This window comes from Piliocolobus tephrosceles, chromosome 2 (assembly GCF_002776525.5).
Source record: "Piliocolobus tephrosceles isolate RC106 chromosome 2, ASM277652v3, whole genome shotgun sequence".
NCBI lineage: Eukaryota > Metazoa > Chordata > Mammalia > Primates > Cercopithecidae > Piliocolobus > Piliocolobus tephrosceles.
The window spans coordinates 46,380,204-46,402,318 of record NC_045435.1 but is presented as its reverse complement, the minus strand read 5'-3'; the positions used below and the strand labels follow the sequence as shown (position 1 = coordinate 46,402,318).

At 42.2% G+C, this 22,115-nt stretch overlaps 1 protein-coding gene across 1 annotated transcript; it reads left to right on the top strand.

Moving 5' to 3' along the window:
• Window positions 1-1,092: 1,092 nt before the first annotated feature.
• CCDC174 (coiled-coil domain containing 174) lies at window positions 1,093-22,071 on the top strand. The gene is made up of 11 exons (XM_023216186.3): window positions 1,093-1,241; window positions 3,834-3,938; window positions 4,933-5,033; window positions 8,298-8,356; window positions 10,977-11,154; window positions 14,438-14,533; window positions 15,893-16,035; window positions 16,505-16,599; window positions 17,130-17,262; window positions 19,009-19,161; window positions 19,973-22,071. Exons 1-11 carry the CDS (start codon window positions 1,200-1,202, stop codon window positions 20,269-20,271), a joined length of 1,404 nt encoding a protein of 467 aa, XP_023071954.1. The 5' UTR covers window positions 1,093-1,199; the 3' UTR covers window positions 20,272-22,071.
• The last annotated feature ends 44 nt before the right edge of the window (window positions 22,072-22,115 follow it).

Sequence of the window (22,115 nt, the reverse complement as noted above, 5' to 3'; positions counted from 1 at the left end):
TATCCAGATTCTGGGTATTCGAAGGTAGACATCTACGAGTGGGGGTAAGGGTGATTTGTCTACCATAATCATTAACATGTTTATCAAGACTAGCTCATTTAACTCATCTAATCTTCACTAAGACCCATGAGGTAAATGAAATTATATCCCCCTCTGGAAACTAAGGCACAGGGAAATTAAGTAACTTGCCCAAGGTCACACAGGCAGTAAGCAGTGAAGCAGCGATTCCAACCCAGAAAGCCAGCTTTAGAGTTCACTTTTTTTTTTTTTTTTTGAGACCGAGTCTTGCTCTGTCGCCCAGGCTGGAGTGCAATGGCATCATCTCGACTCACTGCAACCTCCACCTCACGGGTTCAAGCGATTCTTCTGCCTCAGCCTCCTGAGTAGCTGGGAATACAGGTGTGCACCACCATGCCCCGCTAATTCTTTTTTTTTTTTTTTTTCGGTATTTTCAGTAGAGACGGGGTTTCACCATGTTGGTCAGGCTGGTCTCAAACTCCTGACCTCCTGATTCACCCGCCTCGGCCTCCCAAAGTTCTGGGGTTACAAGCGTGAGCCACCGCGCCCGGCCCAGGAGTTCACTTTCTTAAGAGCTGAAATATGTAAAGTGGCACATAATAAGCACCCTATTAACGTTAGCTATTATTCTTGTTATTTCTACTAAGATTAATATAATAATCCTTATCTCGTACGCTCTTGTAAGAACCAACTATTTAACGTGTGAAAAGTGCCAGGCAGCAGGTCGTCGAATTGTAGTTAGATTCTTCCGGTCCTCCCAATCCAGCTTTCCCGAGACGCTCGAGTTCACGCACTCAAGCGTCAGCCTTCCCCAAGATGGCGTTATCTTTGCCCCAACCCCACATCCGCCCCACCCAATATGGCGTCCATCACAATCAAAAGCTTTTTCGGCCCTTCTCAAGATGGCGCCCACGCTAATCTTATTACCTTCTGCCCTCAAGATGACCTTAGCAGTTAGCGTCAACCTCCGCACTCTCTGACCTTTCCAAAATGATGGCGAAGGTAATACGCACCACACTTTGACCTTCTCAAGATGGCGTTGAGCTGACACACTCGGGTCGCAAACTCACGCAAACTCAGTGTCGTTATCGAAGACACTTCCGGTTGCGACAGAGGTAGGCTTACGAGGCCTGCTTCGGGTGCGAAGGGTCGTTCTTCGGCCGGGACACTCCGGCACGACCATGGACCGTAGGAAAAAGCCTTTGGACGTCACGGCCTCCTCGGTGAGTGAGGTTATGAGGTAACTCCACGGGCTCCGGGTTCACCCTGTCTCCATCAGACAAGAATGTCGACCTAGCTTGTTTCGTCACTCGGGGACCCAGAGATCTGACCTCTCCCCTCAAACAGGAATCCCCGACCTGGATTTTCTTCTCCAGCGGGGATCCGGTTCAGTTTTCTTACAGGATCCTGAACTGGGCTTCTCTTCTCTGACACGCGCCCGGACCAGAACGCTCAGACACGAACCTGAACCTGGTGTCCCGTGGGTTAGGAATCTTCCTACCTCCTTTCTGCCCTGCCCGCAAGGACCTGCACCTCGCCAGCCTTCTCCCTTACAGTCGGGAGGAACCGTAGCTTCTTTTTGCTATGCAGACATATCCTCTTCCTGGTTTCTCCTCCATTCAGGGACCCCCAAAGTCCTCCCAGAACTTTAGAGTGTGACATATTCCACAGGAGCCGAAAGTGCCCAGCGTACCCCACCTGGAACTAAATAGTTGTTAATGCAGCCATAGGGAACTGTGAAGTCTGAAAGGATGTAAGCAGTTTTAATAAGTCAGCCACCCTAGAAAGAAAACGTGTTCTAAGTACATATTTTGTGCCAACACTTTATATGCACTATCTCACTAATCCTCCCAATGGCTTTAGGAGGTAGGTGCTATTAATATCTCCGTTTTATAGATGATGAAATTGAGGCCCAGAAAGATGAAGTAGCTTTCCCCAGCTTACATACAGAAATCTTAGTGATAGCCGGGCGCGGTGGCTCACGCCTGTGCTTGCGCCTGTAATCCTAGCACTTTGGGAGGCCAAGGCGGGCGGATCACCTGAGGTCGGGAGTTCCAGACCAGCCTGACCAACATGGAGAAACCCCGTCTCTACTAAAAATAAAAAAAAATTAGCCGGGCGTGTTGGCGCATGCCTGTAATGCCAGCTACTCGGGAGGCTGAGGCAGGAGAATCGCTTGAACCTTGGAGGCGGAGGTTGCAGTGAGCCAAGATTGCACCATTGCACTCCAGCCTGGGCAACAAGAGCGAAACTCCGTCTGGGGCGGGGGCGGGGGAAGAAATCTTAGTGATAGACCCTTGCTCATTCAGTCTAGCTGACTCCAAAGCTGCTGCCTTTTCATCGTCAGAGCAAATTGCCCAACCTTTGATTTAATCTTGAATTTACTTGAGTATTAGTACACAAAGGGAGTATGAAGGAAAACATAGGTGTCCCAATATTTGAGTACTAGTTATTATTGTTAACTAGTATTGGTTAAAATTGGTACTAGTTATTTTTGTTTGAAGATCAGGAACCAAAAAGCTGTAAATATTAAAGCCAACCTATACTGATAGGCTAAAATTAGCAATAATTGTAATAAGAATGCTATTTGAGAATTTACAATTTTTTGAGCATCTTTTAAAGTCAAAGGCCGTTGTAGACTAGGAAGATATGTGGCTGGAAAATTTGGTGTGGTTAAGTAAGCTGAGAAGAAAAAGAAGTTTTTCATTTGTTTTTAAGAATTTACAGTATTAGGGTCTGCAGTGAAACTGCCCTTTCCATTTTTAAATGGTTACCTTTTAAATCAATTTCTTCCAAAATGGAAATTGAGCTCAGCCATTTTTATTTTCCTTAACAAGTAAAGTGATTTTTTAAGTATCTGATGGTTAAGTCAGTGATTAAGTATCTGATTTACAAATGCCCATCCATATAAGCAGCTGTACCTGGACCCTTAAAAAAGGAACAGTTGTTATGTCCTTTTTTGCAGAGTAGGCAGGGGTGACTACTGTAGCTGAGGGAGAGGCGCTCATACTCACCCAACTGCCCCACTCCCTATGCCTTGGCCTTCTTTCCTCTTCTTGAACCGGGAGATTCAGCCAAACTTACGGTTTTTGAAATGGATTAAGTCAGACGTGGAGCTGTTATAATTCACCCAGTCTATTTTATTTCTAGCTGTTGAAATAATGTGTCTTTAAAGGCTCTGCTCAAAGCTTTCTCTGATCACTCTGCTCGGAAGGAAATGCTCCCTTATCTGAACTTGTGTGCTACTTTCTTCCATTCTAGAGTCATTTGTTACATTTTGCTGGTATTATAAATTACTTTCCTTGTTACATTGTAGGCTCTTTGAGGTAGAGAGTATGTCTGATTCATGTTTATGTTCTGCTCTTCAGTGTTAAGTACCATATACAAACTGGATGCTCAGATCGTTTTGGAATAACGGCATTTCCCTGTGGAAATAAGTTGTGGTGATTAAATGAGTGCAGTGCTAGTCACAGAGAAGGTGCTTAATAATGCAAGTTTAATCTGAAACTAAAATATGCAGACTTCATTAATTTTATTTTGCTTTATCACTTTCTCCTTGACTAAGGAAAGCCTCAAGTGTTGAAAGTTAAAGTGAAAATGCATTTGCAGCAGAGGTAGAATGAAACATGACTTAGCTTAATTTGTGTACTGGATTCTACATTTAAACATTAATGTTTTTTAGCCACATTTAGTTTTTTAGCCATATTTGTCCATTTAGCAGAACTTGAAATATTCCTTTGGAAATTATAATAATTTAGGAATCCAGTCACCTGCAAAAATTTAATATTTTTGTTTACTTACTGCTTTTCTTCTAGTTGGTAGATCTTAAGGCTGAACTCTTCCGAAAGCAAGAAGAATTCAAACAAGAAAAACTTCTAAAAGATTCTGGAGTTTTTGGAAAACCAAAAACAACTAACAAGGTAAAAAATAAGATCTGATGATCTCCATTGGTTCCAAACATGGGAGAATTATACCATATTTAAGTGTTTTAAGGTTGTCAGTGGTATCTGTACACATAAATGTTAAGGAAAAAATCTCTATCTTGTGTTTAACATTTGCATGAAATGTTATTAAAATAGAAATCAGATTATATAAAAGTACATAGTAACGTGCTAATTCTTTAGCACTTCTTTTGGAAAAATGTGGATTGTTTACATTTCATAAACGGAAGGTTATCTGGTTCTATAGGTGTTAGGTATCCAAATAGAGATAAACAATTAGATAATATAGGAATACAGCAGACAATATCAGGGTGAATAAGAGCTGTGAATGATTTTTCCAGTTTTATAGATAATAGTGTCTACTATTTGTATTACTAATCCTCTGTAATATGTACATTTTCATTAGTCTTGATTTAGGTTGTAATCATTAAGGAGATAAAAGGTAGTAGGAAGTTATTCTGCACTCAAGAAGCTCTTTAGGCTGGGCATGGTGGCCCACGCCTCTAATCCCATCACTTTGGAAGGCCGAGGCAGGCAGATCACTTGACCCCAGGAGTTCAAGACCAGCCTGAGCAACATGGCAAAACCCTATCTCTACAAAAAAAAATTAGTCAGGCATGGTGGTGTGCATCTGTATTTCCAGCTACTGGGGAAGCTGAGGTGGGGGGATCACTTGAGCTCAGGATGTTGAGGCTGCAGTGAGCCGAGATCGCACCACCACACTCGAGCCTGGGTGACAGAGTGAGATCCGGTCTCAAAAAAAAAAAAAAAGTTATTTATATAATTGAGGGCTCTTTTTTTAGCTCCTGCTTGCCACATATAATCAGTTTCTTTGTAGGACGCAGCCTATCTAGTTATCTCCATTGATTCATAAGATCTCATGATCTCCTTTGTTTTTTTTTTTTCCTGATGCACGAGTAGATTTTTTTGGCAATCATGTGGTTCTGTTTTGTCTTCTAAAATTATTCTCCAGAAACCAAGTATCTGGAGCAAACAGAATGTAGGCGTTTCAAATCGAGCTGAGAAGGATGCTGAACAGAAGATTGAAGAACAGAAGACTTTAGACAAAGCAAGGTAAAGTTATAAGTTCTGGTAAATATAGTTACCTTTGAGGCTGCCCAGGCAGAGAAATGGAAGTTCAAATTTTGTTCTTTTTGATTTACAAATTTTATTTTTAACATCTTTCTAGCCCAATACTCTTAAGTACTCTAAAAACAATATAATTTGCAGATATATCTGTAGTCTTATCATAAAAAGGTAAGACATAGTCACAGTTTATAAGATGAAACATTCCTGCTTTCAGCCTTTGTTAGACACTAAGATTATTAATACATTATTAAGAAGTGTTCCCATGGTGTGGGCTAGTTGGGATGACATTAGAATTTAGAAACCCTAAATTTTCCCCCCACCCTTTTATTTTGAAAAACTTCAAGCATACATAGAACATTCTAATATTCTTCACCTAAATTCCCTAGTTAATATCTTGTCACAGGTGCTTTCCCTCTGTCTCTCACACACACCTGCGTGTATGGAGAGACTTTGTTAAGCATCATACTTTCCCTCTAAATCTTTCAGCATATATCTTCTGAGAACAAGAACATTTTCCTACATAACCACAATACCACTATCATACCCAAGAACTTTAACACTGATAAATGAGTATTATCTATTTTGTGGTCCATATTCAGATTTCACCAGTTGTACCAGTACAATTATGTACTTTATAGATTTAAAAAAAAAAGATTAATCCAGGATTCAAAGATTACACATTGTATGTAGTTGTCAAATCTGTTTAGTCTTTTTAAATCTAGAACAATTCCCTTGCCTTTTGGTTGTCTGTTATGCCATTAACGTTTTTAAGGGTCCAGGCAAGTTATTTCTGCAATGTCCCACAACCAATTAGAGTCACATGAAGTGTTTTTGGTAAGAATAATATGTAGACAGTATTGTGTCCTTCCCATTGAATCACATCAGGAGGCTCATAAGGTCAGTTTGAGTCATTATTGGTGATGATAGGTTTGATTACTTGGTTAAGGTATGCCTACTTGGTTTCACCACTGTAAAGATGCCTCCTCAATTTGTAATTAATAGTAATCTGAAGTGTAATTAATAGTAATCTGAAGTGGGAAATTTGGAGAATGTGTGAATATCCTCTTCACCAACTCATTTCCATGCAATGATTTGTTATCATTAATGAATCTTGATAGTTATCATTTATCACAATGCTGGTTTCAGAATGATGATTTTTCTAATTCTGTCATTCCATCTTTATTATTTTTCTAAAGAAAAGACAGCTTCACTCTCAGAGAGAATCCCAGGCTTTAATGTTTGGCATGACATGCTTTTGGATACGTGGAATAATAAAATTCTGTGGTTGCCAACAGTAGTTGCCAAGGTTGCTCAGCAATCTTGGGTCTGAAAATAGAAGGCAGAATATTAGCCCATTTGTGGAGTTTTTTTTCTTAGCATTTGACCTGTCCCCAACAGACCTCAGGCTTTACTTAAAGATATGATCATTTTTGAGACATTTCCCACTCTTGGACATATTCTCAGAATTTTAATTTTGTCCAAAGGTACCATGATCTTTTATTGTTTTGCTCTGTATATCAAGAGTTTTTCTTGGCACTTTGCTGTGCTTTTTCTATGCAGTAACTTTTATGAAGCACTTTGGTTTTGCTGTGTTGTGGGAGTCAAGACATCTGCAGGACATCTGCCTCCCTCCAGAGCTCAGAACACACAAGCACAGTCCCAGGCTTTGAGGTGGAAGGCCTTGGGCAAGTTAGTTATCCATTAAGACTCTTTCTTTATCTGTGAAGTAAGGTGGTTAATACTTAGGTTATGAAGTCCTTCAGGGAATTAAAGGAGATACATAGTATCTGGCACTTAGAGGTTGCAGACAGTGTCCCTGTTCTCATGCTCTGAATTCCATCTTTCTAACTCAACAGAGGAAATTGTTCTTTAAAGTCACTAGTGACATCCTCATGCACTAAATCCAGCGGCCATTTCCCTGACACCTTACTTGATCTCGATTATCCACTTGTAGACTGTTCCTGACCCCTGAAAACTGTTGCTACACCGCATCAAGTTTCATATCCTTTCTCACGTGCTCTCGTCCTTGCCTGTCTCTGTCTATTTTGCACCATTCTCTATTTTGCTCAGCGCTCTCTGCTCTACTGGTCTCTCTTCCTTGAAAATGTCAAGCTCATTCTCTCTTAATCTTTCCTCTTTCTGCCCTGCCTCCCCTGCCCCCAGATCCTCCTATGGTTGGCTGCTTCTTGCTGTGCAAACCATGGCTAAGTTGTCATGTTCAGAGAGGTTTCCCCTGACTGCCCTCTCTGAGTTAGTGTCCTGCTCACTCACTCTAACCTGACACTTGTTGCTTTGTGTTTTGTTTGACTTTTAAATTTTTTTTAGTTTTCTTTTCATTAAAACAGTAAGATCCTCTGATGATCAGCTAGTTACATTAAGAGCCCTCCAAAATAGGGGTCTTAGAAGCTTGATATGAGTGAGCTGGTCCACCATGCACTGCATTACTGCATGTCAAGGGGCCTCTGCTGGCATGTGTCTGTTCCCTTTACAGCTCTTCTCACAGTCTCAGATCCTCCTTTTCATTGATTTATTTATTTAGCTTTATTGTCCTTCTCCATCTCTAGAATGGAAACTCCCAGGGAACTGGGACTTTTTCTTGTTCCTGTGAGTCCTCAGTGCCTAAAACAGCGCTTGGCAGGTAGGAGGTGTGCAATAAGTACTTGGCAAATGGATGTGTAAAATAAAAGGAATATTTCTGACACTGTGATTAAGAGTGATCATTCACTAAGAGAACTTGCAGATGACCTCTTGGGGGCTTCTTTTTACCATCATTAAGTATTTCCAGAATAAAGAATTGCTCCCCCTCTCATGGTCTGTACCACTGAAAAATACATGTCATCAGAATTACTGTGAGCAGAGAGGCTGCTTTGTTGGAATGTTGATATTTGTTTTAAGTTGGCAGTTAAGTTGTTGGAATCTTAAGTCAGTTGATTCACTTATTCATTCATCAAATATTGATTGAGAACCTGCTGTGTGCCAAGCGTCATTTGGGCCCTGGGACCCAGTGATGTATAAGAGGACACAGGCCGTGCACTCACGGAGCTTCTGTTTTCCTCGGCAGAGCAGACATGGGGCAGGGTGGTCTGAGGGTCTCCTCAGGATGGTGTGGTCTGTGCTGGTTGTGGTTGTCTTGACCCCATGAGGCTGGGCCTCATGGGCATATGATACCTGTCAGGCAGGGAGTGTGGGGGCAACCAGGATGAACAGTTTTAAGACTATTTCTAAAACTTGTATTTTTTTTTCTCCTAGGGAAAAATTGGAAGAAAAAGCCAAATTATATGAAAAAATGACTAAAGGAGACTTTATAGGTAAATAAAATTTTTTATTTCTACTTCATTTTCTGTAATTCATACAGCCCTTTGATATTACATTACTTGTTAAAATAACTGTAGGAGAGAAAATTTAGACATCTAAATTTTACTTTCTGTGGCTGCACAGAGACAAGAAAGTCAGCAATAATTTACCAAGTGTCTGGTGGGTGCCTGGCAGCATGTTAGGTGCCTGGAAGGGAGAAACAAGTACTGAAAGCCAGATCCTCTGCCTCTGCCCTCAAGACAGGGTCATCCTCCGAGGAAAATGGCACAGAACAAAGCAAAGTTAGGGAACAAGGTCTGAGTCAGTCACAGTTACCTACAATTACAGCTATGCTAAAACAGGGTGGGTGGGGCTGGGTGGAATTGTGGTTCTGTCAGGTGCTAGAGTTACGTTTTTTCTTTCCCTGTTATCCCTCTATTTTCTATTTATTTTTTTCTGTGATGTGCTTATAATTGCTCTAAATCTGTTTGGGTATAGTGGCTTACGCTTGTAATTCCAGCACTTTGGGAGGCCAAGGCGGGCAGATCACCTGAGGTCAGGAGTTTGCGACCAGCCTGGACAACATAGTGAGACTCTGTCTCTACAAAAAGTAATTTTAAAATTAGCTGGACATGGTGGTTCATGCCTATAGTCCCACTACTTAAGAGGCTGAGGCTCGAGCTCAGGAGTTTGAGGTTACAGTGAGCTGTTGATCCTGCCACTGCATCCTGGGTGTAGTGAGCTATGATCCAGCCTAGGCCTAGGGGACAGAGTGAGACCCTGTCTCTAAAAAAAAAAAAAAAAAAAAGCTCCCTTATCTCATATGCCCCAGAAAAAACCCAATCTATAATTAGACAACAGTAGAAGAGATTTTATGAGGCAGTGCCTATTTCATTCCCAAAAGGCAGGGAAAGTGAATATGTAATCAGGGAAGTCTTTTGGGAGAAGTTGGGCTTACGTTTGGCAAGCTGGAGAAAGGGATCCTGCAGGGCTAGATTGGTGAGCAGACCAGCCAAGGGAGGGCAGGGCCAGAGGTCAACAGAGTCACCTAGCCTAGCATGGCTGGGGCCCAGGTACAGTAGGAGAGAGGCAAGGCTGGTCCTAGGTCCCTGGCTGCTGCTTCCAGACCACAGGGGCACTTTCTCTGTACAGCAGGAACCTAGCACAGGAAGGGCAGACACTCAACAAAGCTAGGCACTGTAGGAGAGGCTTTGCCTTCTTCCTGAAGAGGCAGCAGGATGGCCGCCTACTAGGAGGCCTCGCTAGCCTATGGCCTTATAACTCATAGTACGTCTCCTCTCTATTTCAGGAATTTTGTGGTTTTTAAAAATAAGTTTATTTTAGGCTGGGCGTGGTGGCTCACGCCTGTAATCCCAGCATTTTGGGAGGCCGAGGCGGGCGGATCACAAGGTCAGGAGTTTGAGACTAACCTGGCCAAGCAAAACCCTGTCTCTACTAAAAATACAAAAGTTTGCTGGGTGTGGTGGCAGGCGCCTGTAGTCCCAGCTACTCGGCACACTGAGGCAGGAGAATCACTTGAACCCGGGAGGTGGAGGTTGCAGTGAGTCAAGATGGTGCCACTGCACTCCAGCCTGGGCGACAGAGTGAGACTCCGTCTCAAAAAAAAAAATTTATTTTATTAAAGTCTTCTCTCTTTTGATTCAAACTTTACTTATATTATTAATATAGAAATCAGGTCCAAAGGAGTGTGAGTGTAGAGACCTGATTTTGTCAAAGCCAGCAAGCCCACCTCCTGATAGATATGTCAGACCTACAAGTTTGGGCAAGTTATGTTTTGGAGCCTCAGTTTTTCTTCACCCTAAGGTGGGGAAAACACCACCACTGGTAATAGGAAGCCTAATGTGGGTTCCATGTAGCTTAATCTCTGTCATCAGAGAAAAAGACTCAAATGACTGTGTCCTAAATCCAGCGTAGTGAAACTTTAGGTATACATAATTTGTGCTACATGAGCTATCCTGGGTTAAATTAGGTGTCATGGATTGTTGTTTAACTGTCAGTGTGTGTTTTAGCTCCTCAAGTGGACCATAAGCCCTGTAGGCAGAGAGTGTCTTGCGTATCTGTATATGTCCTGTAGGGTCTCACTCCATGCCTTGCCTGGAATTGGTGTTCATTGGCTTGACAAGAACTCAGATGACTTCTTTTACCTGTATTATGATCTTTAAAACATTTACCAAACCACAACAGTATAATCAGGGTTAGTGATCCAGCCCGCATGATGAGACAGATATGTAACACCTAAAGCAAGAAGTTCTACTGTTCTAATCTGATGACATGGAAAATGCAGTTTTGCTTCTGTATGATGTAATTGGTTGGATGAGTTGCATAAAATCAGACTGTTGTGTTATCTTAAAATGACATTCTAAGATGGTTTTGCTTACTCAGGTAGTGTATTGATGAGGCAACAGAAAACTTTAGGCTTTTTCAAGATTTTTTTGTGTAGTATGTGTCAGTTCCCAAGGTGGCTGTGTCTTTGTAAACGTCTGGGGAGTGGAGGCATTGGCTGATGAGCCGTCAGGGGTGATGGGGCCACCAGGCAATGAATATGACTGCTTCTTGTCAATTCCATGTGTGATTTTCCTTTTTGATGTCTGAAAACTGATTTTTATGTCCTAGATGAAGAAGTGGAGGATATGTACCTTGTGGATTTCACGCAGAAGATCATAGACAAGCGCAAAGAAATGGAGGCATCTGGTGCCCATAGAGATTCTCAAAAGGCGGGAGAAAGGGACGACGATGAGGAAAACCTTCCTGAGGGAGAGATCCCTCCTCCCCAAGACCCCAGTGAAGAATGGTTGGTAACATCATGGATTAGCTCTGAGGAACATCCTCAGACTTGTGCTGACATTTTGGGAGTGATTTTGTTGGGTTGTTATCAAGCCATTTCTCTTTATTGTTCCTGGGTGTTCTTTTGAGACTTTCTTTTAAGTTAGGTTGGATTAGGTTATTATGGATGTAAAAACAGTAGTTCAAATGAAGACATAATTACAATAATTACATATAATTACAAATACTGACTGAGCTCCTGCTGTGTGCCCAGCCCTGTGCCAGGCCCGAGGAGACTCAGTGCCTGGCAGACTTGGCTTGCCTGGATCACTAACATGAAACAGTGCAGGCAGAGCGCCTTCCTTTTGTACCTGTGCTGCTGCGTTACCCATGTCCTCGTTCTGACGTGGTGGAGAGCTGCCATCTAGGAGAAGGAAGCCGGCAGTGGTGGCCCTGTATGTCTTACTCTGCTGTGACATTGTTTGGCAGTGTGATGTGGACTTGTGGGCCTTGGACGATTCCAGCTGTACCTCTCACTGACTGTATGATCTTAATCAGGTTCCTCAGTCTTTGAGGCTCAGGATCTTCCCTTATAAAATAGAGATTATACTGCCTCATTACCATGACCCTTTACTTTTAACCTCGCTTCAAGAAGTAAGAGTGTTCTGGGCTACACAAGAAACTACTGCCTGTGAAGTATAAGCAGGCATTTTGTAAACCTTTATTATTGACATTTTCGTGAATTTTGCCTATATGTAGATGAATGATAGAAGAACCAAACTCGTCTTTTCCTTAAAGAGACTATCAATAAGTAGAGAGACCAGAATGGGAATTCTGTTATAATGATTTTTTTCTACCTAAGATATTATTGTTTGGAAACTATTCAGCAGTTCTTGAAATTGCTGAGAGCTGTACTGATGCTCTGACAATTTTCTGGGAACCCACCCTCTTGCCTTTGGGATCCTTATCCTCCTTTCAAGGCTGAAATAGTCTCCTCATGGTGGGCATTTATTGGGAACTTCTCAGGACTCTTTGCAGCAGGCATTGATCTTTTGTCAGCCTTTGGCCCTGTGGGCAGTCATTGATGAGCTGAAGGGAGCAGTCCCAGCTACTGTGGATGGCAGAGAAACTGCAAGTTTCTTCCACTGAGGGTGTCCATGTTGGTTCAGAAATAACATTCTCATTGGGATAAAACAGGTATCTTCTTACCTACTTTCTTACATGTAAATAATTTGGTACCATTTGGAACAGGCTTGAACAGCCTGCAAGCTATTAGGAATCAAAAGAGAAGAACATACAGTCTCTTCTTTTGGTGCCTTTCTTCATCATTTCTTTCTTTTTTATTTATTTGTTTTTGAGGCAGGGTCTCCACACTCCGTCACCCGGGCGGGAGTGCAGTGGCATGATCATGGCTCATTGTAGCCTCGACCTCCTGGGCTGAAGCAGTCCTCCTGCCTCAGTTTTTAATTTTTTTTTTTTAGAAATAGGGTCTCACTATGTTGCCTAGGCTCTTCTTGAACTCCTTGGCTCAAGAAATCCTCCCGCCTGGGCCTCCCAAAGTGCTGGGATTATAGGCATGAGCCACCAGGCCTGGCCTATCATTTCTAATGTCTTAAGTGATTGCTCCCTCATCTGAAGTCAGGTAGCATTTAATATACTTCCTGCTCTTTGAGTATTACCTTTTATTTATTATTGTCACATACTAGGCCTCATTATCAGAAAAAGATTTTAGCAAACTTTTGGTAGTCTTTATGTACCCAGTGTTGTTAATAAGGGTTTCATGGATGTGTGCCTTAACTTCCCCAGACTCTTGGAAGGTGGCATGGCCGTTAGCTCCTGTATATTCTCCTTGCCTGAGGAAAGCTTTGTTTGCCTGCAGGGGTTGCTCAGTGAGTGATTGCTGATTAGATGGAGCCGTGGCTGACTACTGTCTTGCCACTTCTATTTAATGGGATCTGTACGTTTTGGAGGCCTTCTCCAGAAACAGAATAGTCTGTGATTGCTTTTCAAAGCAGAAATCTCATCTCCTTTGAAATGTCTAATGTCTTTTTAAAAATTTTTGCTTATTAATGCCTGTGTGATTACAAGCAATTTGCCAGTGATTTGAAGAGTTTGGAGGGCAATTGAAGGTGTCACATGCCACCATATGGTGAAGGAAGACGCTCTGCAAGCAGTTCTGACACATTTTTTTGTTTTTAAATTAAGCTCCAGAATCGTAATTGCTTGTAAAATCCTTTTGATAGTTAAATTCCAGGTGGTAGAAAATCTTTCCAAGATACTGTAAATAATTACACAGACCATCTGGCTAGATGGTTTTCTTCCCCATCCATTTGAGGGGGGAAAAAAGGAAGAAAGAAACTGCTTGCTGCAGTTGGAGGTTTTATTTCTTGTGATAATCAGCTTCACTACTAGAGTAAACACTCAGTTTTTAAATCACAACTAACAATTGAAATCAGTATTGCTTGAGGGAAAAAAAAATTGCTAACAAAAGCAAAGCCACATACCTGCTGAATCTGACCTTAGATTGGTCTGCCAGGTAGTACTTACTGGACCCTTCAGTGTGTATTCAGTACCCTGCTAAAGGCTGTAGGAGATTCTCTGCCCATAATTTAAAAAGTAAAATATCTGTTGCGTCATAATACAAATGAGATGTTTTTCATGAAAATCGGTCCATATTTTCTATTGTAGGAAGTCAGAATATTTCATTTTGCGTTGCTATCTGCCTGGCTTAGCTGTCTAACCACTGTCTAGTTTGAGCAAAGATGAGGAGAGAGGTATGGTGTTTGGCTTCCTCCTAATTAAGAAGAGTCCAACTCTGAAAAATACTGTGAATTTCTTACATTATGAGATTGCTAATACATTGGGTAGAATTATACCAATTAGAGGAAATAAGAGAAAGAAGAAAAAGTCTGACTTGAAGTCTGTGAGGAAATGAGCAAGTTGAGAATCTCAGGCACAAGGCAAAGTTACTAAGATACTGATAAAATGTCTGGAATTGTCTCAACTAGATTAAAGTAAGTTCATAGATGCTGTGGCAAAATTCTGTGTGGGTGATTTATCTGTGAAATCAAAGACATAAATGATCAGAATTATTGTCAACAGTTTCTAAAACTAATATTTAATAAGGAGCACAATGAGCTTATTGTGTGTCAGCTTTAAAAAGCATATTCCTATCAATGGTGGTGGTCTCTGAGGCTGGGGACTCTTGTTGGTAGTGAGGCTTCTCTTTCCCCTTCACTGTTCACCTACTCCCTGACTTAGGGGCTTGTACATGTGTACAAGTCCTTCACATCTTTTCGCTTTCATTTCAGGGTGGATTATGTGGACTCTTTGGGGCGTTCCCGGCGCTGTATGAGAAAAGATTTGCCAGATCTGCTGGAGATGGATAAAAATCTTCAGGGGAGACTGTAAGTGTGTGTGGTATGCAGAGCTCTGCCCAGGTCTGAAATGCAGCCACAGGGATTGTTTTGTGAGGGGAGGCTGTTTTATAATTAATGATCTCTGTTGCTCCAGTAAGGAAATATTGATTGATTGAAGCACTTTTTAGTGGTTAGCATGCACATACACACATAATCCACACTTGGAGAACAACCTGACTGGTGGATGAGTAGAGCTGTCTCTTTCATCTTGAAAGATGTCTGACTACAGAGTGACAGAATAAGTCCAAACCAAACCAGCAAACCAGCCTTTGTGGAGAAAGTGGTTTGAGAATTTACATTTGATTTTCCCACAAGCAAGTGGCTCCAGGGTGAGAACTTATTCACTTTTTCTTTATGTATCGTTGCATTTTTGAAGTAAGGACCTTATAACTAGATTTTTCAGCAGGACCTAAGACCTAAGAGATAACTCTAAAACATAAGATCTAAGAGGTAACTCTAAAACACAAGACCTAAGAGATAACTCTGAAACATCCAGGGGAATAAATTCCTCTTACGACAGGAACTTTTATGTGAGAAGTGTTGGGAGAAACTCCACCTTGTCCAAGTCCTGCAGGTTCAGGCATCCAGCAGATAGCCTTTGGCTTGGCATGAGAAAGGGAGAGCGGAAACCTTGAGCATCTCAGGGCCTGGCCATCTGCAAGGACAGGAGACATCACTCAGGCCAAAATGTTAAGCAATTTTCATGTCCCCATATGAGAGGCCATCCACAGGAGGAGACCCGGAGTTCCCCTTCCCTGCCTGTGCCACCTCCCATCTGGTCAGCCCAGGACCTGGGTGGAAGGAAAGTTTTATGTCTTGAGTGCTCGGGCAAGATTCCGTCATGCTCATGTAACGAGTCTCGCGCTTGAGTAAGAAGGGTGAAGGCTGGCCGGGTGCAGTGGCTCACGCCTGTAATCCCAGCACTTCGGGAGGCCAAGGTAGGCAGATCACCTGAGATTAGGAGTTCAAAACCAGCCTCGCCAACATAGTGAAACCCTGTCTCTACTAAAAATACAAAAATTAGCCGGATGTGGTGTTGGATGCCTGTAATCCCAGCTACTCAGGAGGCTGAGGCAGGAGAATCTCTTGAACCTGGGAAGCGGAGGTTTCAGTGAGCCGAGATTGTGACACTGCACTTCAGCCTGGGCAACAGAGCAAGACTAGTCTCAAAAAAAAAGGTGAAGGCTGTGTAATTGATTTTCCAGCAGTCTTGTGGGTCAGAAGCCTCTGTAGTTCCCTGTCTTCTTTATCAAGTAGTGTTACTTATCCATGATGCAACTGACTGTACTTAAACACTGATATCTCAGTCCTTATCTGAAGATAGTTTTTGCTATGTTTTCCTACTAGTTTTGTTAGTCCTGCTAATGAAAAAACCCTGTTATCTGAAGATATGAGAAAAGAACTTCAGCGCCAGCAATGGGAGGAAGAAGAAAGAGAGGCCCTGAAGAGGCCCATGGGGCCCGTACATTATGAAGACATTCGGGAAAATGGTATGACTATTTTCTTGCAGCTTTGCAAATCTTTTTTCTAATCTTAAACTGATGGCAAACATTAAGGGAAGTATTCATAAAGCAATAGCTTTTACATGGAAATTAAAGATCCTGCTTTGGAAATTGAAAATATTTCCTTTGTTCACTTCATAGCCTTAAAATACTCACATTGGGAATATCTTCCTGACAGAGGGTCTGGTAATCCAAGGGATTGTTCCCCAAGAGAAGTGGAGACAGCCCCTGAAAGCAAACGAATGCTTGTTATGCTTCCCTCGGCAAACAGGACAAAAACTTGGTCTAACTTTTGTGTTTCTTTGGTGTTTTGTTTTTTCGCTTAGCTGTTTTTTTTCTTTTTAAAACTTGTGCCAAATATCACTGTGTTTCTTTTTGCTTTGGTAGGAAATGTGGCTTGAGTATAGTTGAATGATCAGGACAGTCTGATCTTTTGGGTAATTTGTACTTCTTTCAGAGGCCCGGCAACTTGGCGTTGGGTATTTTGCCTTTGCCCGAGACAAAGAGTTGAGAAACAAGCAGATGAAAACCTTAGAGATGCTGCGTGAACAGGTACAGATAAATCCCAAGTGGCTGTGAGGAAGGATGTGAGCGCTTGGTTTCTTGCTGGGCCACACTGCAGAAAAATCTAGTAAATTAATTAGAAATTAAAATTGATTTTTGGAATTGCATAAAGGTAGTTGCCATACTATTTTTGTGTTTCAAATTTTATAACTGCTCACAAGTAACCTGTGCAACTTTGATGTTTTAAATCTGGTGCCAAATAGGGCACTTTTGAAGCGACTTGGATGGGAAAATAGTAAATTACTTAAGGGATTAAGGTGTAGGACGGAATGGGTTGGTTTTCTTGAGTGTTAAGGCTTGCAAGATGTTCTTTGAACGCTTACGAAACTTTGTAAGACATCGGAGGGTTCGTGTAAGAGTACTTCATAGGGCTTCATTGTAAGGATCTCAAGGATAGCTTCTTAGAGGTGGCCTGAGGATCAATTAGCTAGTCTATTTTTAGAAGAAAATTTCATCTTTTTGAACAGGAATATTGCAAATTTGGCTTCAAGCAAATAATTTTCTGATTTTCTGTTCAGACAACAGATCAGAGAACAAAACGAGAAAACATAAAGGAAAAGCGAAAGGCTATCTTAGAGGCAAGACTTGCCAAACTTCGACAAAAAAAGATGAAAAAATCAAAAGAAGGTGGAACAGAGGAAGAAAACAGAGGTATATCATGTCTATGTTGCTGAACTTCAAAAGGGAAAATTTTGTTCCATTGACATCTTGCTAATAGGGCTGGCAACATGAAAATTAGCCATTTAGTTTTATATCTAAGCAAACAGTATACCTTTGAGGTACTGGCAGGAGCAATTTTTATAACCAAAGTGATGCAGAATGACATTCAATATTTTTAGGCTATAGATGAGGATATGAAGGAACAATACATTGTGTTGCGTCTTAGAATGGCATAGTCTTGTAATTGAGACAGTAAAGAGATATTTTAAGATAAAGTTTAGTTTTGTGTATATATGCTTTAGACTTAACATTTTTTGCTATTGGTTATTTTATATATATATTTAAAGAAATTTGTATTCATTAAGTTACGTAGTAAAAGAATTTAGAAATACAAATATCGACAGCTTGCCAAAGCTTACCAAAGGACTGTGCTCCAGAAGTTGGTGATTTGGAACTTGGAGCACAGTTCCCCTTGGAAACACTATTAAATGCTTTGTCAGACTAGCTTAGTGTATCAGTTGTGGTAGTATAAGCTAAATTGCCATCAATCCAGAGACTCCTACATAGAATGGCTCAAACAATATAGAGATCTGTTTCTCTACTTAACAACTTGGAGGTGGGTGGGTGAGTGGGTATCCAGGGTAGGTGAGCAGCTCTGCCCCAGGTGGTCATCTAGTCCCAGGCTTCCTCCAGTCTTGCTGTTTCTGCCATTTCCTAGAGTATTTTTTTCTTCTGCACAAAGCTTGCTCCCCTGCTCCCCTGTTCATGATCCAGCCTAGGGGTAGGCAGGGAGATGAGGGAGGGAGCCAGCTTCCTTTTTAGAGCTATGAGTGGGAACTTACATACAACCTATGCATTTACATCCCGCTGGCCAGAGCTCAGTCCTGTGGGCCACACTTCACTGTAGGAGAAGCTGGGAAATGGCCTCTCCAGCAAGCTGGCCACATGCTCAGCTGAAACCTGGGGGCGTTCTATTACCCAAAGGAAAAGGGGGAGTGTGGGTATGAGGGGTCGTACAGCTCTCCATCTCTCACAAACCTTATGTGAAGCCATGGGCCGTTTCCTAATGTCTGAACAAAACAGACCAGAAACATTTAGGAATTTCAAAACCATCTGTTTAGTTTCAGATAAATGCTATCTCTATAACATGTTAAGCTGTGCAGATTGTTTCTCTAATTTTGCTCCATCTCCTGAACATCTGTCACATCCAGAAAATGTGAAGTGCCACCACAGTGTTTTTTAAAAATCCGTGTTTCTTTTACATTTAAAAAATGTGACCAAAATTGAAGAGCCTACACCAGACCCCAACTCTTCATCCCCTTGGCTCTGCTCGCTTCTGCTCTGAGATTGTGATGTTAGTTGAGTGATTTGGGGGTTTCTGGTCCTGTGATTGCCAGTTTGGAGAAGCAGAGTGGCATGGTGAGGGGCACAGAGACTAAAATCCATCCAGCCCAGCCCAGGACCCCATCCCGTATCACTTTCTACCTGTGTACCATTTCAGAGCTTAATTTTCCCCCTCTATAAAATGGGGATAACATGGAAATATTGAATTTATTAGGATTGTTATAAGAATTAAATAACCTGTTGTATACAAAAGACTTAATCCACTGCCTGGGACATGATAGATAATTCATAAATATTGATGGTTACTTTTACTTTCAGGATTAGCATGTTCTGTATTTTTAGAAATAGCTTTAGGCTTTGTTATAACAGTGTCTTATTCCCTTACAAAAATAGATGGAGATGTTATTGGGCCTTTGCCACTGGAGCCAGAGCCTGTGCCAGCTCCACGTCCTGCTGCCCAGAGTAGCAAGGTAGAAGTCATTGTCCAGGAGAGGAAGGACACCAAGCCCGGAGTGCCACACGTCCGGGAGTGGGACCGCGGAAAAGGTAAGGGAGGTGGGCTCTGAGGTGTAAGAACTCTCTAGTGAATGGAAAATAGTTTTTTTTTCCAGAAGCACTTGGGGTAAGTTTTAACTTCGTGCTGCCTCGTGTGGTTTTACAGCTTTGGAATGCCATTTCTCAGGATCTGCCTTTAAAGTATTATGAAGGTTTGGTGTTCTCATGTGCTCTGTTTTTTGCAGCCTCTTTTATGTTCAGTTGAAAATGGTCTACATGCCAGTGTACTAACCTGGATTCACACATAGTTCCACTGGGGAATTTTCCTGGACATTTTTTCGGTAAATTCTCTAGCCTGTCCACAGCAGCCTCTCTTTGGAAGACTACGGTTTATGCCTCTTTGAAAAAAATCATTTCAGTAGAACATTAGTCCATGCTGTCTGAGCTGATAAGATCCAAAGCTAAAGTAAGAGAAATGCAAGAGCCACTGTTAGAAATAGAGGTGAAATACCAAACAAGGTTGGGCAGGTCCCATTTGTGTCTTCCAAAACTCAATAAAGGACAAAATTTGTATTTTGGTGTGAAATACCTACAGTGTCATGTCAAGCAGATGATTTGTCTGTATTTCTCTTTTTCTGTATTTCCCATCTAGAGGTAGTCACTCCCTTTTCTTAGCCTGGTCTTTTATACTGGTTGTAGGTATTACTTATACCTTGTAACATAGTTTTACTGTTGCCATTCTTGTTCTTTGGATAGTTTGTGGTGGCTTTTAAGAAATATATGCAACGATTGGATAATAGTAACAATAAATTCAACTGATTTGTTAATCTGTTCTAATAATTTTCTTTCTTATTTTTACTAGAATTTTCCTTTGGATACTGGTCGAAGAGGCAGTCAGATCTCCGGGCTGAGAGAGATCCCGAGTTTGCCCCACCGTCAGATTACTTTGTGGGTCAGAAGAGAACTGGTTTTTCCAGCAGCCAGGCATGGAGCAGGCCTGGGCCAGCACAGGGTGACCCAGGGCAGTGCCCTGACCAGAGCCATGGACCTAGCCCTGCACATACGTCACCCACTCCTGCCCCCGACAACCCACCACAAGCCCCCACAGTTACTTTCAAAACTCTGGATGACATGATTTCCTATTACAAACAAGTGACTTGATCTTTCAAAGCACCCTGGCTTGGGTTTGTACTTTGACAGTGCCTTTCTCTCCCAGAGAGGGAGCAATGACTTTAGGAACTGAATTGTACCTTTGTCCTCTCCTTTCCCTAGGAGGCACACACTTGAGGTTGGATTTGTCAGCAAGGAGGAAAGTCGTGGAAACTTTGGCCACTTGGCTGTTCATTTTATTCTAAGAGGGATAGGGACATACCTACCTGGATTTACATGTGAACGGCAATAGAATAGAAGTGTTTATTCTGTAAAATTTGACACTGAGATGTGCTTAAAACCCTATCTGTTTCATACCTACTCCCACAACTTACTCATATTTAAGGGTTCTTTTCCATTCCTTTTGCAAATACTAGCATGCAGGTGTCTTTATTCCAAGGATTCAGCTTCCAGATCAGCCGATGGAACATAGGTCAGGAGGAATTTCTCCCTGTCAAGCAGTGGCAGACTGCATGGGAGGCAAAATGTGTTCTCCAAGAGGACCCAGAAGTAATCACATGGGAAATGCTAAGGAAGACCAGGAGGAGCTCTTCGTAGTCCAGAAAGGTAGAAGTGGGAGTTGTTTACTTACTTTTACTGTCATACCATCCTATTACCTACACTCCTGTGTGCAGTGGGCATTCAGTAAATGTGTGTTGAATGATGGACGTACGTGGAGGCTGCTGGATCTGGTCAGAGACTGATATGCCTTAGCGGCAATGGTTAGAGCTTTTCAGTGCATTCCACCTACCTGTCGCCACCATGCTCAGCTTCCTCACGTTCAGGAACCTGACTTGGATCAGACTTGGGGCTCCACAGTGGAGCAGGTGGGTCCCCATGTCATTAGTAACAAGGAGAGGGTTGGGGGTGGGCAGGGCTCCAGAAAGTCAGTGGGGTGCCTGGGCACCCACCCCATCCTCTGCCTGCCACACCTCAGAGGGTTCCTACAGCTGCAGACAAGCAGTTGAGGGTTGATGACCTGGCCCATAGGGCTCCCATAGCTGGTTCCCAGGCCAGTGAGTGCTGTGAGAATGTGCTAGCACAAGTCCTTGATGTTCCTTGAGGAGTGGGAAGGAGAGGAGTGAGTGAAGGAGACTGTCCCCTGGGGGTCCTCTGCAATGGCATTGTCTCTGTTCCCACAGTGCTGCAGTGTGGAAGGGAGTGCCCCATCCTCATTACAGATGGCACGGGAGTGTGGAGGGGTCGATGACTTGTGCAGGGTCATATGGTACCTAAGGAGCAGATCTCAGACTTAAATACAATTGATGTCTAACTCGCAGACAGACTTTTCAGTGCCCTCTGCTCTTAGTTTTGTTGCCCTAGTATCAAGCAATCTTAGACAAACATCCTGAATTCTTACAAACTTACCTCTAAACACCGAGGGTAAAGGTGCCAGTCCTGTTAATGGTCAGCCTAATCATTCTGTTAGCCTAATTGGGTAATTGCTTTTTTTAATAAATACACATAAAAACCAACTAACCCAGCTGCCTTTTTTGCAGAAATTGACAAGCTAATCTTAAAATTCACATGGATGCAAGGAACCCAGAATAGCCAAAACAATCTAGAGAAAAAACAAAGAGGACTCACACTTCCTGATTTCAAGACTGACCACAAAGCTACAGTAATCTACACAGTGTGGTAGTGGCATAAGAATAGACACATAGATCAGTGGAACAGAGGTGAAAGTCCAGAAATAAAACATATATCCGTGGCCAACTAATTTTTGACAGTGGTGCCAGAACCATCCAGTGGGGAAAGAACAGTCTTTTCAACAAATGGTTCTGGGATAACTGAATATTCCATGCAAAAAAATGGGTTTGGACTTCTGCCTCATGCCACATACAAAAAATCAACTC